Raw genomic sequence first — 17,468 nt, forward strand, 5'->3', positions numbered from 1 at the left:
CCCTGAGAAATGCAATTAATAAAGTATTTTTTAAATAGAGTTATTTTTATTTAGCATGAAAAAATTTAAAGTATAACTGAAAGAAATCACAATTAGAACTTAATTCAAAATAAATAGTCTTTAAAAGTACTATAAAAGCAAGATTTAACGAACCATGAATTTTTTTCCTGTGAACAATTGAGTGCTAGACTTTTGACAAATAAAAGGATGTTGTTCGTTACATGGCCTTGTTGCCCATTGATAGTTGAATGGCGAGGATGCACCAACAGTAATGTCAGTCTGTGTTGGAATAGGTGTCCACTGAATATCAGGTTTTGGTGAGGCTTCATACACAGCACAATTTCCTTTTCCTAACTTTGGTTCACCTTCACCCCAATATGACAATGAAACTGTGGAATCGTCTTGACTTAGGAATGTAATAATACAGACTTTAGATTAAAAGCATTTACATCTATTCATTCATCAATGAATACTTACTACATTTTTCGTTATATATATTCAGGACTGTGGAATCGAAATTTGGTATGTATGATTCGGAGCGATATTTTCCAACTTTTTGGGTCTTAAGTCTAGTCTGGATTACCCATTTTTAATAGTGATATTCTAATTGAAGATTTTCTATAAATACCACAAACAATTAGTATGAACGATCTGAACATTCTATCAAAGAAGGTTCGCATATGGTCAAAGTTTTAATTATAAAAATTTGATTTCCTCCAAAATTCGGATCTGGAATCGGGAGTTTGTTAACTTTCCACACTCTGGCTATGTTGATCTGACACTTTGCAAAAGAATTATAAACATTTTCACTCTTCGCAAAAAAAATGTCCTCACAAAAATCAAATTATTCCATTTCAATTTTACAGTTGTTCATGCTTAAATTATAATTAACGGTTTCCAGTTCTACCATTATTTAAAATCAAATTTTTGCAAGATAGTCAATGAAGGATAGTTTCAAATTCATTTCATCCGAATAAATATATTAACATGAACCTGGCAATCATTATTAGGTACTAAATACATGGCTCAATGGCACATCACACTAAGAGCTCAGTAACAAGTACATGGCATAATGACTTTGCATACTTAACCGCTATAAAAATATCATTCTTATAGTTACCTCCATTTCCATGTTTTCCATCTATTGAGATGCATACCAATCCATGCAACATCAGTGTTCTGATTTAAGACTGCATCAACGTATCGTGACAAAAAGTTGTGAGTGGTACTCAAAAATATGGTAACAGGCCATGAAGCAGAGTTACTGTTGCTAGCTGGGCAAACTCCACCATTTGCATTTACAAATTTCTGCCCAATAGGTGATGCCTTTTTGTCATTAATCAACTGATAACACTGAGAATGATGTAACACCCATTTTGCAGGACAAAATTCTGAACAATTTATAAAATGATACATAAGTTGTGTCATATTCAAATTAATCAAATGATAAAGATGTTCAAGTTTAGTATTGAGCTACCCCATAGGCACAATCCCCAAACTACCTTTCTTCCTCAATATACATTACTATTATAACTCCACTTAATGCTTGAAACAACACCAATGGAAGAAAAGATGCAGCGCTAAATATGCTATTTTTAGTAATACCATATGTTAAATTTGATTTTCGAAATTTCAACGATGCTATTAGCATTAAAAATTAGAAAAGAGCAGCACAAAAGATAGCCAATTTAAAGACCAACTCTAATACAAAGATGATAAAACTCACGGCATGCTAATTCAAATGTTTCAATAGTTGTCTTTATTACATCTTTTGTCATAATAACGTCATTTGATTGCATTGATGCTAGGTCACCTCTACTCCCTCCGCATTCAGGAAAAATGGTAGATTCTCCAAACAAAAAACCGTTCATCTTTTTACCACACCATACATCAAGACCATCAATTTGACCTACGAATTCAAGTGTGATTTTTTGAAAAAATATTTGACATTCAACAAGAGCTTTTCCAATGTACTTGGCACATAGATATGTCTAACTATTTTATTGTCAAATTGAAATTAGTGACCATATTGACTTTAATCTTCTAATAAAACCTTTATTTTTTACAAATGATAACCACCATAGAAAATATGAGGTTACCTATGAATGGTCCAGTAGAGAGAAAAGTAGAAGTAGCTGGATTAAAGAATTTTTTCTGCGGTTGATGAAAATTTAAAGAATATGACATTCCATCTATTGTAATTTTGTCTCCGAGCAAGCAAAATTGATGCCGAACCCCAACAACCGGAGTGATAAATGATGAACTTTCAGCAATCTGCAAGTGCAGAGTTATGAGATGTATGACTAAGAATAAAATATCCCAACTTTTCATCAACCTACAATAATAAATAATTCGAATACTTGATGTTTCAAAATATTTTTCTGAAGTGGAAGTAATGTTGACCAACTATATGTGTAAAAAAGATTTGACTATGACATTACATCAATTAGTTGATACGTTAAACTTCAATTGAATCAGTTATGTAATAACTAAAATAAGTTGCTAGAGCTGGACTGGTTGCAAGACAACAAAAATATATGAAGTATTCTATTTAACAGATGCGATAGATGTTGCTTCCAAAACCTGTTTTATGCACAGTTGACGACTGCTAACTGCAGTTAACAGGTAGAAACGATAGCAAATAAGCTCTGGCTGGATATTTATTAATTTAGGTAAATCAAAATAATAAATATATACTCTAATATGAAATATTAACTCACAACTTTTTCATCAACATCCAGAATCTCAATTTTCACTGCCGAAGTCGTCAGTTGGTTTACTGTTATTTCAGCAGTTTTATATTTGCGTAAATTCTCAAACTCTGTTCCAATTTGGGATTTTGTAATATTGTACAATATCATAGGCATAATGCTGGTACTGTTGGGTCCAAGGAATGACCGAAACCAAGCACATATTGTAACTTCATCAGTGTTTGGTATGCAGCTGCTTCTGTCAAGCGATATTGCAATATACTGCTCCGGTTTGCTCAACACTGGTTCATGTAAACTGTATCTGACCATTGATATTTTGAATGGGGGTGGAGTGAAGATTTTATCTGAAAAAGAACTTAAAGCAAATCTTCGAACCTGCTTACAGTATTTCAACTTGTGCTCTACTGAAGACAATCTACACCATATCATGCAAAAAACAATCTATTAATTATTAGATAGGTTACCATATATGTCACAAACAATTACTTGCTTTAAATTCACTATATAGAACAAACTATTCCACAAGGAGTTATGATAGTACAGCATCATTTCACATATAAACTAGGTTTGATGTGCTAAATATTGATATGGTAATTTTTTCATTCAATATACATATGAAACAATTTTACAATTCTCAAATTAGAAGTACGAAAAGGCTGTTTGATCATATTTAATACCTCTAAGATAAAATGTTGAATTATATATTACCTGCACTTTTCATTTTTTGTAAACGAAATACAACAGCCGAAGACCCATCTTGGCCAAGATAGAATCCAATACCTTGTCTATAGTTGATGATTGTTTTGGGTAATTTAAATGCCAATACATAACCATCATCTTTAGGAATCATATGCAATAAATGAGTGCTGAAAAAAAAGTAAAAAAAACAAGCTAAAGTAAAGTAATCTTCTGGTCAACATTTCACTTTTTACTTCTATAAGAAGCTCATTCAAGTTACCCAGATCTAGAGTCTGCAATAGCAACTTGTCCAAAGTCATCATTAGTCAGCCAACCATAACACAATGGTGATGAAGGACATCCAGATATTATTCGGAAGGCATGCATGTTTCCAAACCTTGTAATTTCAAATAGTTTCTGGTTTTCATTTCTACCACTGCAAAAATATATTTTTACTGTTATTCAAAGCAATATCTTAAGCAACTTGCTCAAATGAATAGTTTTTTTTATATATTTATTGGCTGGAACTTATATAATATGAATGCCAAGAGATACATATTATTATTTTCCCTAATTTACTATCACTATACAAAGAGCAATATCTTGAGCCAAGTAATGAGCAAAAACAGCAAATGTATGAACTTTATAAAATTTGTGTTATTAGGGCAGTTAAAGTGGTGTCCAACTTGTCCAATACCTTATTTATATTCTTCGAAAAAAGGGTTACACATGCATGAAATGTCTTTTCTTTCATAAATCGCATAGTATAATATATTGAGCATAAAATATAGACTCGATATGTATGATACGAGGTGGGGCTAAAATGAAACGGGACTGACGTCACAGATTGCACAACACGATTAACCATCGGTAATCATCACTTTTGCAGTGTGGCGTAATATGTGTTCTTTGTTTAACAGCTGTTTTGACACAATATCGCAATTATTTTTGCTTTTCAGGATCCATAAGTGAATGTGATAAATTTCTTGTTGAAAAAAAAATGCTGTGCGAGACTGATTGAGTTTTTTGGCGATAGGGGGTTCAATTGCAGAATGACGATTGAGCAAAGAATTAACATTGAATTTTGTGTCAAACTTGGAAAAATGCATGTCAACTCGGCATGCATTCAATCGTTGAGCTTTCTGCTCCTCAGTCAACTCAAGAGCCTTTGGCATCATTTTGGCACACATCTTTCGCATTCCCAAAGTGTCAACCAAAATGGTGCGGACCGTTTCTTTGTCCATCCCAATTTCATTGGCAATGAAGCGAATTGTTAAGCGATGGTCACTGCGAACCAACTGCCAAACCTTTTCGATGTTGGTATCAGTAGTGGAAGTGCAAGGCCTCCCTGACCTCGGATCATCCTCCACATCCTCCCTGCCTTCCACAAATCGCTTGTGCCATTCAAAAACTCTTGTTCTGGACATGGAAGAATCTCCATAAACATCACGCAACATCTGCAAAGTCTCAGTCGCCGTTTTTCCAAGTTTGACTCAAAATTTAATGTTAATTCTTTGCTCAGTCGTCATTCTTTAATTGAACCCCCTATTGCCAAAAAACTCAATCAGACGTCGCACAGCTTTTTTTTTCAACAAGAAATTTATCACATTCACTTATGGATCCTGAAAAGCAAAAATAATTGCGATATTGTGTCAAAACAGCTGTTAAACAAAGAACACATATTAGCCACACTGCAAAAGTGTTGATTACCGATGGTTAATCGTGTTGAGCAATCTGTGACGTCAGTCCCGTTTCTTTTTAGCCTTACCTCGTATATGAACTTACCCCCTTTTGTAGCGGTGTTGTTTCTTTAACAAATTCAGAGGAATATTTTTATCCACAGTGACTTCATAAACTCCATTTTGAGGTAGCAAATACTCTCCGCAATATGGTCCAGTGTAATGCATTGTACAAGTACATTTTTCCCTGAATTCAATATCAGTTTTTCATAGTTTATTATAAATTTTGAATTGCACAAACAATTTGTTAAGATTGAAATATTACATCGTAAAATACTCACTTATTTTCAACAGCAGTACAATTTCCAGCATTTAAGCAAGGATTCATCTGGCACAGAGTAGGGATGGCTGTAGTTGCCATAGCTATGCAAAGCAATATTGTACATTTTATCAGTTACCATATATAAATAAACTCAATTAAAAGGTGTCAAAAATTAATAAACAATTTTGGTTTAGTTTTATCGCGAATAACATTTCTGCTACTTCAATAATAATATTGGATAAGAGCAATGATAAAGATTGTGTAATTAATTAAGTATGATTTTATATTCCATTCCAGCGTTCAATCTAGAAAAAAAAATTTTTTGCCGAAAAACTGTCTGATCAAACTATATACCAGATTAGATTATAAGAGTACAAGAGTGTTGAATACAACCTGTTGTAACAAATGCAGTTGTGGTCTCAGCTGCCTTCATGGTCTTTGCTACAGTTACTGGGACATCTGCAAGTTATTTTAAGGGCAATGTTCATTCAGTGGTAAAATTACTACAAGAAGTTATAAAATATAATTAGGTCCTAGTGATATTTGTATCCAAATAATTTGACGTTTTGAAGTTATGCCTTGCAATCGATCAAATTAGAATCTAAATGGATGCATTTCACATTAAATTAGAGATATGAATCAAATTGAATTACCTCGTATTTGAAGTTAACAAGTGAAACTACACATTACAACTGCATTTCAATTAACACCTATTTCACATTCACACTTATTCAATTTCATTTTGAACATTTATTATTGGCTTAAGAGAAATATGCTGATAATGTTAAATATATGTTTTGATAATAATATTAAACATACACATTGTATTAAAATGATACCTTTTTGGCATATAAATGGCAGGTTATTGTAGCAGCGACCCAGAGACAACTTGTATCCCTTTATCAAATTCGTACTGTACTGAAGAGTTAGGTATCCACAACTATTAGCCAAATTAGTGGCCGGTGTAATGGGCTTTCCTTGCGATAAAACTTTTCCTCCAGTAATCCACTTTGCATCCAACCCTCTGAATCCTAAAAAATATTCCATCATTTGAAAAAAAAACATGACAACATGACAACTCATGAAATAGAAAGGTAGATTTGTAATTTGATGTCCTTGCCTCATTGAATAAGTCACGTCAAGAGTAACAATAGTTTATCACTGTGTTGGTTTAGAAACTTTCATCTCCATGAGTTTATACTATTGAACGAGCACTCAAGTTATTTCACATGGAATGAGTGAAATGCAAAACTGCACTGAAAAAATTTGTGTGCTCATAATAGTGAGGTATTTCAATTTAGATAAGCATACTGAATGCTGTTTCAGAGATGATTATATAACACTCAATGAATAGAAGTTGAAAAATGTGCAGTTTTCTAGTCACTGTGAGGACAAATAAAATGACAGTGATACCATATCATACCTATGTGAAAATTATACAATCTCATCAGACCAGCGAGTTTCACCACAAAAATCTCCTTTTCCAAAGTTTTTATAGTAATGAGAGACGAATTCATTCCATCAATTTGATTGCATATCTCAGCAGCTTGATCCCAAACAGAAAGATTATTCTTCACGATTTTTACACACTGTTTTGTTCCAGGAAAAAACGTCCAGTCGACTCCACATTTGTCATCTAAAGCAGAAAATAAGTTTTGCAATACTTTGGACCATAACAAGATTGTATAGAACCTTAGGAATGAATAGAAGATTGAACATATCATTTGCATAAGCTATATGTGCATACCTTACATATCAAAAACTTGTCGTTGCCGTCTAATACCACACATTCTGGCAAACCTCGCGCCTGTTTCTTCAATCTGGCTTTTATATTCATTTATTTCATTTATTATTTGGGCTCCACCAATTACATACACTATTACAATGTAGGGCAATACACAAAGCTATTGTAGATTCCTAAGCGTAAGGATGTATGACCCAATGTTACTATCGTCACTCGTGTATGTAATGCTATTGTTACTCTCAAATCTATTACCGGTATGTGTTTAAGACCAGTGTCATGAAAATCATCTATAGAAATTTTTTGAATCATCTTCAAGTGATATCAGTAAAATAATTACCTTGAACTTGCTGATGTACAAACTTTGATGGCCCAGAATGTGCGGTCGTTCCTTTTATATTGCCCGAATTTTGCGAAAAAAGTGTTGCACCAAATACCTCTCCAGTTGTAAAAATTACTGGTGATGTTCCGGGTAGTGATTCCAATTGGTAGTAGGTATAATTCGATTGTTTACATGTGTTTGGGGTCATTGGACATGTGATGTCTGTCCAGTAGTATTCAGGTACTTTTGTCGAGATGTTGTTGATGCTAATTTCTGAAATGTTTAGTGATAACGATTGCAATATATTTTGAATCAATATTCCACAATACTTGTCACTTGATTCCTGGTACAAGAGAGAATATTTCAGCTAAATATAACAAAACACTGTAAGTGAGCGCATTGAAAAGATAACTAAAGAGCATTACACTGTAAATGATTTTCATAAATATTGGCAGCTAACCTGATTTTGAAGAAGTCTCTGCCACAATATTAATTTGTGTTTCCATTTCAGAATAACTGTGAATGAATGGAGTGAAACTTTCAGTTGACTGTAATATGATCATGTAGGGTCGTCTGCCAGATTCTGAACATGGTAAACATAGTAATTTTGTTGAACCTAATGTACATATTTCCACTCAAAATTAATCTAAACCCATACTCAATGAACTACTTCTATTTTATTGATTAACATATACAACAGGAAAATGATATACCTTTCAATGTTCCACTTTTTCCTATCATAACAGCCATAAAATTAGTTCCATCTCTGCTTTTCACAACAAATGATGCATCGACCGGAATGTCAAGATCAATGTGAGACATCGGAGGAATGGTGTCTGGAAATTTTGATTCACTGATACCCAGATACTAGAAGATACAAAAAAGAACATCACAAATAGTGAAAAAAAAATATTGATTTGAAAATACAGTTATCACAGATTCAGTATATTTATGTTAATGTATCTACCAATTCATTATTCTAAAGCCATTAGCTAATTTAAAGCTACTCCTTTCATTTCGGTAAAGAATACAAGCTGTTTATCATACTTCCAATATTGAGTACTTGAAACTAATAAAACTATCGGGCGATTGAATAATAACTTACGGTAATAATTTTACCAACAGTACCCAGTATATTTATGTTAATGTATCTACCAATTCATTATTCTAAAGCCATTAGCTAATTTAAAGCTACTCATTTCATTTCGGTAAAGAATGCAAGCTGTTTATCATACTTCCAATATTGAGTACTTGAAACTAATAAAACTATCGGGCGATTAAATAATATCTTACGGTAATAATTTTACCAATAGTACCCAGTACCAATTATCGGTACCTAGTTATTTATTGCTTATGAGTTTACAGCATTATCCACTCAAGGTTAAAACTAGAAACTAGAACAAGCTGAATTGCCAAAATATTTGTGCACCTGCAATGTAACTGTTCTTTTATACGACAATAATCTGAGTAAAGATCCGGATTGAGGTTCATCATTTCCAAAATAAGAAGGATGCACGACATACTTTGATCCCCACAAACTCACTGGAAGCAACTGCTCTGCCATATGATCAGATACCAAATTTGACGTAGTCGAATTATTTGCAGATACCTAAACAAATCACGACTTATAACAAAGATATGGGAAAAACAAACATATATATTTAAAAGTGCTACTAGTCTTTTCTCAACTTTGGACAAAATTATTTATATTTCCTTAATGCGCTTTAGTCATTTCTGACGATCTGATCTTCAAATGTGATAATGGATTCTTCTTCGATGCTCGAGCTCGACACACATTCATCAACACTGGACACTACCAATGCAGATAGAACGAAGCTATACCAAGTCACAGTTATTTCACAGGTATGATTTTGTATCAGCTTCTTAGGTGATTTATTCATTTATAGCCTTGCTCACCTTTGCGTCCAGCATTACAGTAAAAACAGCAATCGGACGATCAGAGAATATGATATAGCCATTTCGGACATCGCGCAAATACGTTGTCTGCAGAACAGTAAGACTTGTGTTCAGCACAGAGTTTCCTACATTGTCAAATACTTGTACTTTCGTTTTTTGATTCCATGCGAATGAGTATCCAGCAGCGATGATAACGTAGCTTTTTTGCGATGGGTACGACACAACGACATGCTCGTAACCCAAAGCACAATTTGGGAGAATAGAAGCTGATGCCGACCCACTGTCAAAAAAATCAACATATTTGAGGTTTTATTTCGTGTGTGAGCGTAACTAGAAACTAGACAAGAAATCGATAATACATAATTATATGAAAGCAGCCTGTAGGGTTGATAAACTTAAAACAATAAAAACAGACAGACCTTTTCCCAGTAAACGCGACGCTAACCGGTCTTTCCTCCGCTTTGAGCCAAATACCAAACGCTTTATGATTTCCTATTTTTCCAAGAGGGAAATCTTCTATTCTGAATTTGCTGTACGACAGCAAATTATATTTCCAAACCTTCGAACTAATATTAGCTTTCACAATTCTCGACTTCCCATCTTGATTGAACTCCACTATGGGAACCTGTAAATACAAAAACAATAAGCTGATATTTCATATATCAAATACCTCAAATGTTGGTATATATAGTATTATCGTTTAATGTTGAAAACACCGCATTAAGATGATCGGCCAACTTGACTGACTGTAGATGTTCCGATAATATTCATTTATTACATTGATATTAAAAAAGCAGTTTTGTACAAGGACTTATATTTAATATCTCAAGTTTGGGACTAGAACATCATTAGAAAATTGTGAATAAAAAGACAATACTCGCATATCTAAACTAGTCAATATTTTTCATGCCGTTAACCTAACAATGGGAACCGACAAGGGATGATTGTAATTTTTCGCAATCACGGTACCTAATTGTTCCTAAAATTCGCAGCCCTACAAATAATTCTTTACCACCAATCTTCCCCTGCCAGGCGATCCTCATAGTACCCCAAATTATTCTCTACGCATAGTCTCACCTTTATCTCGCGGGTCATCATCATTGACTCTTTATCGTTTGCCAAGAACGTGACTGTCACGGTGAGGTCTCCTGCTGCAGGTATTGTGAAAAATAGACTACTCGAAAAGCATTCTGTTTTTTTTCCTGTGTAAAAGATTGAAGAATAAATATAAAATTTACAAAAGGTAACCAATCATCACTCGATTCTTGGAGCACATGATGCAATATAGTCAGCTTTATGCCTCATTAGCAACACAAGGTATTATGCAATATCTTATATCGGACTGCACTAGCACCACAAGTAGTAGTGGTCCACTATTCCACGATTGACAATTTATCTATATTTGAGGTATGGTGATAGTGAACGTGTTCATTGAAATAAATTGGGTTTTCTGTGCCTGGTATATTATATCCATTGAATATCATGTTTCGTAAAAAATATACATTATATTACTGTGGTTCTCAACCTCAACCGCCAACCCGTGAGATAAATTTTTTAGATGATGTGATTAAGAATGTAGAATCATTTGGTGCCTAGTATCGACCCCCCCCCCCCCTCCCCCCCTGATTTATAATTTCATTAGATAGTTCATAGCACAGTATGACATCACAACTTTTCTATCTTCAAATACCAAAGTCCTTAACACATCACTGGCCACGTTTGTCCTTTTAATCAGGGGGTCAAAAACCAAAAATAAACTCTGGTCCTTTTCTTTCAACTACCGTTCAAAATCAAAATTGCTTGGATTTACCTTCATTTCGCGTAAAGGTTTATATAAGTAAAAAGTTCGAGTGTTGTTATTATTGGTTCACAAAATAAAAATAAATTTTAGAACTCACCTTGCCACTTTGGCAACGATTTCCAGTCGATTTTAGGAAGTAATAATTCTGGAATATTAAAAAATACACTAAAGCAACTGGAAGAGAAATGAATCACTGTGAGGCAGTGAGTCCAATTCCAATAAGCATCCTCGACGAAAGTGATTGGGTATCCTGTTACATTTTTCAAAGTTCACTAGAACAATTTCAATGGCATCCTCTCAACTGGATACAAGAATTATATCCAGTAACAGAGGGTCAAATTCGAGATAGCGCTCAATCTTTCACAATCTTGTGATATACCGATAATACCCATTGCACTATCGGCACGAGAGCAGGATATATTTTTAACTGTAAAGTGTACAAAAACCGTACATTCGCCAGTTTAGTTCGAGCATGAAAGTGTCAAGAATTGTGAGAGAACCACTTTTTTGAAGACTTTTCAAATGTTTCACATGAAAAAACAGGCAAAACAGAAACCAATTATTCAGCTGACTTAACAGCTGATATAACCCATTTATTTCAATAGAATTTGCTTGAGTTTGATGCAAGCTTGTCTTCAACCTTTGCCGATTTCGAACTTAAATCCAATTCAATTCGGTCCGAGTCTAAAATAAAAACACTAACCCAACAATAAATCAAATTGAAAAATCGTTTTCACCATCGTCAAAAACATGTTTTGCTTAACTCACTTGATTTTACAGTGCATGACGTGTTGACGAAATATAACAACCACTTTTCTCCTATGTAGGATATATACGGATTATTGTGATAATGAATCTTTCTTCCGACTTTCTGAAAACAAAAATTACATACAGTTTGTAGAAGATGGTTATCAATAACAAATACTTTAAACTACTAATATTAGGACAACGATTAACATTGCGACATGAGATGGCACATTATAAAGTTTCGAGGTAATTAACTTTAGTCAGATTTTGTAGACAGATGTGGTATCATATTAAATCAAAATGCATTAACTTCGAGTACTACTATATGTCATACATTCATAACCTGCCTCATACGCCTAGGACAGAGGTTCTCAACCGCCGGTCCACGGACCGGTGCTGGTCCGCGGCAACCTTGCTGCCGGTCCGCCAAATATTTTCCAATATTAATATATTATAAGCAAATTGCAAAATTGACGGCATGTCCGTTAGTTTTGTGTTTTTTTTTCTAATTCTTATTGATTCGTAGTACCGTTATTCGTCTAACTGTTGGACCAGGGGTGGGCAAGGTTTTCAGACCAGGGGCCAGCAATTTTGCCTATCTAGACTGGCGGACCATGGAAGTATGAAGTAAAATGTGAAAGTTACATTTATGGACAATATTTGCAGTGCTACAAAATCAAAAGTGAAAAACGATAAGCCCCATGCCAAAACTAAATTTTATCGCAATCCCAACAAACTCCTTGAGCTATTTTTTGCTGAAACAGCAAAATTTGGATTTAGTTGGGTTGTAACACCATCAGGCGGGCCAAATTGAATTACCCAACAGGCCGGATTCGGCCCGCGGGCCGTAGTTTGCCCATGTCTGCGTTAGACTCTAACAACCAAACTTGGTGAGATGTCCTTTGCCAATTTCAAGCCCTGAATGAACGACTGGATGTTCGTTAAGTCTATGACCTCATAACGGCGACTAGCGTAATAACGGATGAGTTTGATAGAACATACCGTGTTTGCCTAAAAATAAGACTGGGTTATGTTTCAATATTTTTCCGAAAAATAACACTAGGGCTTGTTTTCGGGGGATGTCTTATATTTTTATTTATCAAAAACAAAATTCAAAAGTAAAGAATTACGATAATTTCAAATATATATATATAAAGTATGAAAACCGATATCCATTTACTTATAAATACCACGTTTTTTATTCAAAACAACTGCGAAACATAGATTATCAACCATTTAAAACGTGTAGAAGAGATTTCTTGATATCGACTAGGTCAAAAAAAAAGTTCGCGTCATTAACTAGGTCTTATTTTAAGGGGAGGGCTTATATTAAAATATTTCTTAAAATTCAGGCTAGGTCTTATTTTCATGGAATGTCTCAATTTCGGGGGAACACGTTTCAAAAGATACCCAGCGGTGAAAACCATGTTAGTGGTGTTTACAGGAAGAGACTGCTACTTCAACTTTACAACATACCTCGAAACGACCTTGCAAGTTGCAGCAAAATTGATATGGATCATGCGGAAACAAGCAAAAAACGAGAGGGATATTTTATTGAGCACTATAATAAGTATTTGGAGCTAGGTTTCACTATTGCTCCCAGCAGCGAAAAAGTACCGCTTCCTACGTGCCTAGTCTGCGCCGAAATTCTTTTAAACGACGCAATGAAACCCGCAAAGCTAACGAAATCGCGTGGAAGTCACGCTCTACACAAACTTCATCAGAACTACGTTCAACACTTATAATATCAAAAAGACAGCAGCAAATTTCTCATTGAATTGGAGTGTTTTCTTTTGCACCGCCTACTTTTGTCGTAGTTGCATTCTTTTGATTATGATTTGTGTTCATGACATTTTTGGTTAATTTTGAAGGTCGGCCGGTCCGCAAAATTTTTTTCGAAATTTTACCGGTCCGCGAACTTAAAAAGGTTGAGAACCACTGATCTAAAGAATGGGACGGTACGAAACAACAGCAGTACCAAACAACGACAGCATGAAATCATCTATCAGATGATTGGCGGCCCAGCATCATCTGCTCTAGTCTAGACAAACTTAAATGAACAAACACGAATTGAAGCCGATTTAGGAGACCAAGCGCGAACCACAATTGATAGCAGACGATTTCAGCAATGCTATAGTATTGATGTAAACTCGTGCACACGCACGATTGTAATATGCATAATATTTCACTTACCTGGACTGCAGTTTTGCATCCATTGTAAGGAACTATTAGTCGAACAAAATTAAAACCTTTTTCAGATATCTTCTTATGTTCACGAACTGAACATCCATAGCTTGTAACGAGAACAATGTTAGAATAATCTGTAAATAAAATTTACAAGCGCCCCCTATAAAAGATCAGTATGAAGTACTTTTGTCCCCGGAACTTTGGAGTAAATAGAAGTTCATAGCATTTAGTGTACACGATTAAATATTGAAAGATCATTTTGGGCATTGAAAACTTGATAAACAATTAATAGTTATCGCGTCTGCGGTATGCGGTATATCTATACATCGTTCCATCTTGTGAGATTTAACAATTATTCAATATGAAATTAAAATAAAATTTTAAGCAGTCGAAGCGGATGTGTTCTAAAGATCACAAACTCATAAAGTACGATCATCAAACGATTCACAAACTAATGGCATAAAATGTGCCGTACACGCCAAAGCATCGCCGTGTCCGAGCGGGGGTGACCACTTCGTTTGACTTGGCGGGATATACGTCACAAAAATTGACGATATTAGATCTGAGAAGTTGATATCTTATGAACTCAACGGTACTTACTTTTATAACCTTCTAGTAAATCGGTAGGTATATCCACAACTGCTTCGGTCATCTTGCACTGGTAATAAACGCATGAAGAATTTTTCCCATCCACAGCATTCATTGCCCCGCCTTTTACATCGCGACACCGAGGTAAATCCAGGTAAGTATATGCGTCCGCTACATGTAGTAGTGCTAAATACGCGACAGTAATTTGCAGAAGACATAATCTTTGTGTCCGGCATTGTGACATTCTAGTAATCCGACCAAAATGAAGAATGCGTCGTTTTGCTTACAAAAGTAAATAGATTCTGCAATGACAACACGAATTTTTGTTGGATACTATACCTTCGATTAGATTATTGCAACTGCATAATAATAAAATAACACTCCGATCTAAAAACCTAGTCCTTATACAACAACGATGTGAACTCAACTGCCCACTACCTCGGTGACTTATTAAGGTTACGGGGCAACATTTAGAAGAGATTTTGATTCGAAAAATTCCAAGTGATTGGAGCAATAAATATTCTGCTAAATCCGTACCACGAGTTTTGTGGATATCGCCAAGTATATACAGTATATACTAAAAGATTGGCGAATTTATTGCGCCTAAATTAAACGGTACCAATGATTCTAATGTAATGTTGTGATTCGTGGTCTATTATAAAACCAACTGCGTCCATACATCTGGAGCAATTGATTAAAAAAGTTAATATAACAAATCATAAAATATAATGTATTATAATATCAAAAAACAATCGCATATTCACCTTGCTTATTTGTGTAGATGATAAGACGCTATAATTCCCAACCAAGTATTCTAACGTAAATTAAAACAACGGAACTCCTCATCGGTGCCTGTCAGAGACCACGTATAGCACGCCAACAAGTACAAATGTGACAACTAGACGTCACGTGATAGATAAAATAAACGCGTTTGTGATAATTTACCAATTACCCTTCTCAGATTGGCGGGAGTGTGGTGAGGTTGCATTGGCATTGTGCAGGCATTTTATTGACGGTGATATATGATATTTTTATACCCGATAATGCCAAGTGTTAATTCAGAGGATCATTTTTCACAAGATTTTAAAACTCCCATATAATATTAGTGTTAAAAAGGAGCACACAAATTTTTGATCCCTTTATTTCGAATCGTTTAACGATTCCACGGTTTACGCTATTTAGGAATATGTACAATAATACTTCCGTCGATTTAGTCTATTTTAGTTGGCAGACTTCAATACAACAGTTTAAAAAAACATTACATATATATGTACAATTTCTTTAATATGCACAATCATATGAGCCCTGTTCCATTTGGTTGAGGGCTAAAATCCGGATTCTTAATGTGGCTTTCGTAATTTTCGCAAGTTTTTTTCTATACTTCATATGTTGACCATTTTAGTATCTGCTATATTCATGTTGTATCTCAATCGCTAGCAAAAGTTTTCACTTATAATCTCAACGCCTTTCTCGGTTTAGGATTACGTCTTGGCGGCTTTTTTGGCGATTGCGGAAACAACGTCTCTTTGTTGTCTGTATAGTTTGGTCATACTCTTTAAAAAACACGCTTGACAATAATCCTCTTCTGGATTAGCGGACACTGAGGGTGAACTCGAGTAAAAATATTTTTTTTTCGTAATTGAGCGGGTCTCATTTTAAAAATTATGTTAATTACTTCTTTATTCGTGCTAGCAATTTCGTGCTCTAGGAGTCTAGGTGAAGCGCTCTAACACGAAGTATACTCTTATTCTATTATTCTCCCATTCTATTATTATGCTGCATATGATTTTAGGAGGAAGAACAGCCAAAGCGATATATTCCAAACATTAATAAACGGAAGCGAATTAGTTCGCCGAATTTAAAAGCGTGTAAAGCTTTGAGAATGGAATTGAGACCGAAGTGCTGATTTTCAATTCAGATTAGCGATTATTGTGTAAATGCGTGAGTACCACGTGGAATCATCATCTGATTTTCAGTATATCTTAGGCACGGTAATATTAACGTTGTTTGTGTTTATTTCATCAATTCTTTGATAAAAAAAACACGAATGGAGATTGACGTACAATTGATTAAAAACAATCGCACGTGAATTGAGATAACGGGATAACAAAACGAAGTAATCGGCATACCTTTAAATCATATAACTGTCAAGTCCCAGTGATATAATTTACAATCGCAATAAATAACCGTGACATTGCGATTTTTTCGTGCGTTATTCTGATAATTCTTGTTCCCTGTCACGCAGTTCTCAAATACAAACGTTTACCTTTCCACAACCCTTTTCCCAACAAAACAAAAACAATAGTTGGATCATATATGGACACGGGAGAAATTAAATAAAACATATTGAGACAACTGTGCATTTTCAAGAGTAAAATAATGACATCAAATATCCTTATAAATAAAAAACCCCGGTCTTTTTTGTTCCAATTGCAAAAAGTAGTGCCGACTGTGTCCATTTCATGATGTTCGTACGCCAGATGCTGCATCGATTACACTCCGGCAAAGTAAGGGATCGTAATAAATGTAGTATAACACAAAACTATCGAAAAAGACATTTTTATTCTTCCGCTCGGTATGAATTTTTTATGACATTTCGAGGTAAAAACAGATTATTACTAATCGCAACCGCTTCGTGTATAGAGGAAACGAGTTGATGTATGCTGCCTGCAACGCTATAGAATATTGCCAGAAAATGATCGTCAAAACAAATGTTGAGAATAGTCAGCAATGGTTTACATGCGCGATATATTCGTTTCTGGTGTTTATGTAAAA

General features: G+C 34.6%; 1 protein-coding gene across 1 annotated transcript in view; it reads right to left on the reverse strand.

Annotated features, from left to right (window-relative positions):
• Window positions 1-15,577, reverse strand: part of LOC120339071 (uncharacterized) — a 34,018-nt gene extending 18,441 nt beyond the window's left edge. The window contains exons 1-24 of the mRNA XM_039407128.2: window positions 15,458-15,577; window positions 14,706-14,995; window positions 14,112-14,239; window positions 11,940-12,042; window positions 11,269-11,316; window positions 10,448-10,572; window positions 9,790-9,995; window positions 9,371-9,650; window positions 8,883-9,062; window positions 8,167-8,320; window positions 7,914-8,036; window positions 7,472-7,726; window positions 6,814-7,026; window positions 6,230-6,421; window positions 5,784-5,849; window positions 5,410-5,491; window positions 5,175-5,315; window positions 3,670-3,825; window positions 3,420-3,577; window positions 2,721-3,055; window positions 2,100-2,274; window positions 1,727-1,909; window positions 1,121-1,391; window positions 154-406 (exon numbers count right to left, since the gene is read on the reverse strand). Coding sequence (XP_039263062.2) covers window positions 154-406; window positions 1,121-1,391; window positions 1,727-1,909; window positions 2,100-2,274; window positions 2,721-3,055; window positions 3,420-3,577; window positions 3,670-3,825; window positions 5,175-5,315; window positions 5,410-5,491; window positions 5,784-5,849; window positions 6,230-6,421; window positions 6,814-7,026; window positions 7,472-7,726; window positions 7,914-8,036; window positions 8,167-8,320; window positions 8,883-9,062; window positions 9,371-9,650; window positions 9,790-9,995; window positions 10,448-10,572; window positions 11,269-11,316; window positions 11,940-12,042; window positions 14,112-14,239; window positions 14,706-14,937 — 4,059 coding nt within the window. The 5' untranslated portion in view covers window positions 14,938-14,995; window positions 15,458-15,577. The remainder of the gene's footprint in view (window positions 1-153; window positions 407-1,120; window positions 1,392-1,726; window positions 1,910-2,099; window positions 2,275-2,720; window positions 3,056-3,419; window positions 3,578-3,669; window positions 3,826-5,174; window positions 5,316-5,409; window positions 5,492-5,783; window positions 5,850-6,229; window positions 6,422-6,813; window positions 7,027-7,471; window positions 7,727-7,913; window positions 8,037-8,166; window positions 8,321-8,882; window positions 9,063-9,370; window positions 9,651-9,789; window positions 9,996-10,447; window positions 10,573-11,268; window positions 11,317-11,939; window positions 12,043-14,111; window positions 14,240-14,705; window positions 14,996-15,457) is intronic.
• Window positions 15,578-17,468: the final 1,891 nt, after the last annotated feature.

The sequence above is a fragment of the Styela clava genome, chromosome 9, assembly GCF_964204865.1.
Source record: "Styela clava chromosome 9, kaStyClav1.hap1.2, whole genome shotgun sequence".
NCBI classification, from domain to species: Eukaryota; Metazoa; Chordata; class Ascidiacea; order Stolidobranchia; family Styelidae; genus Styela; species Styela clava.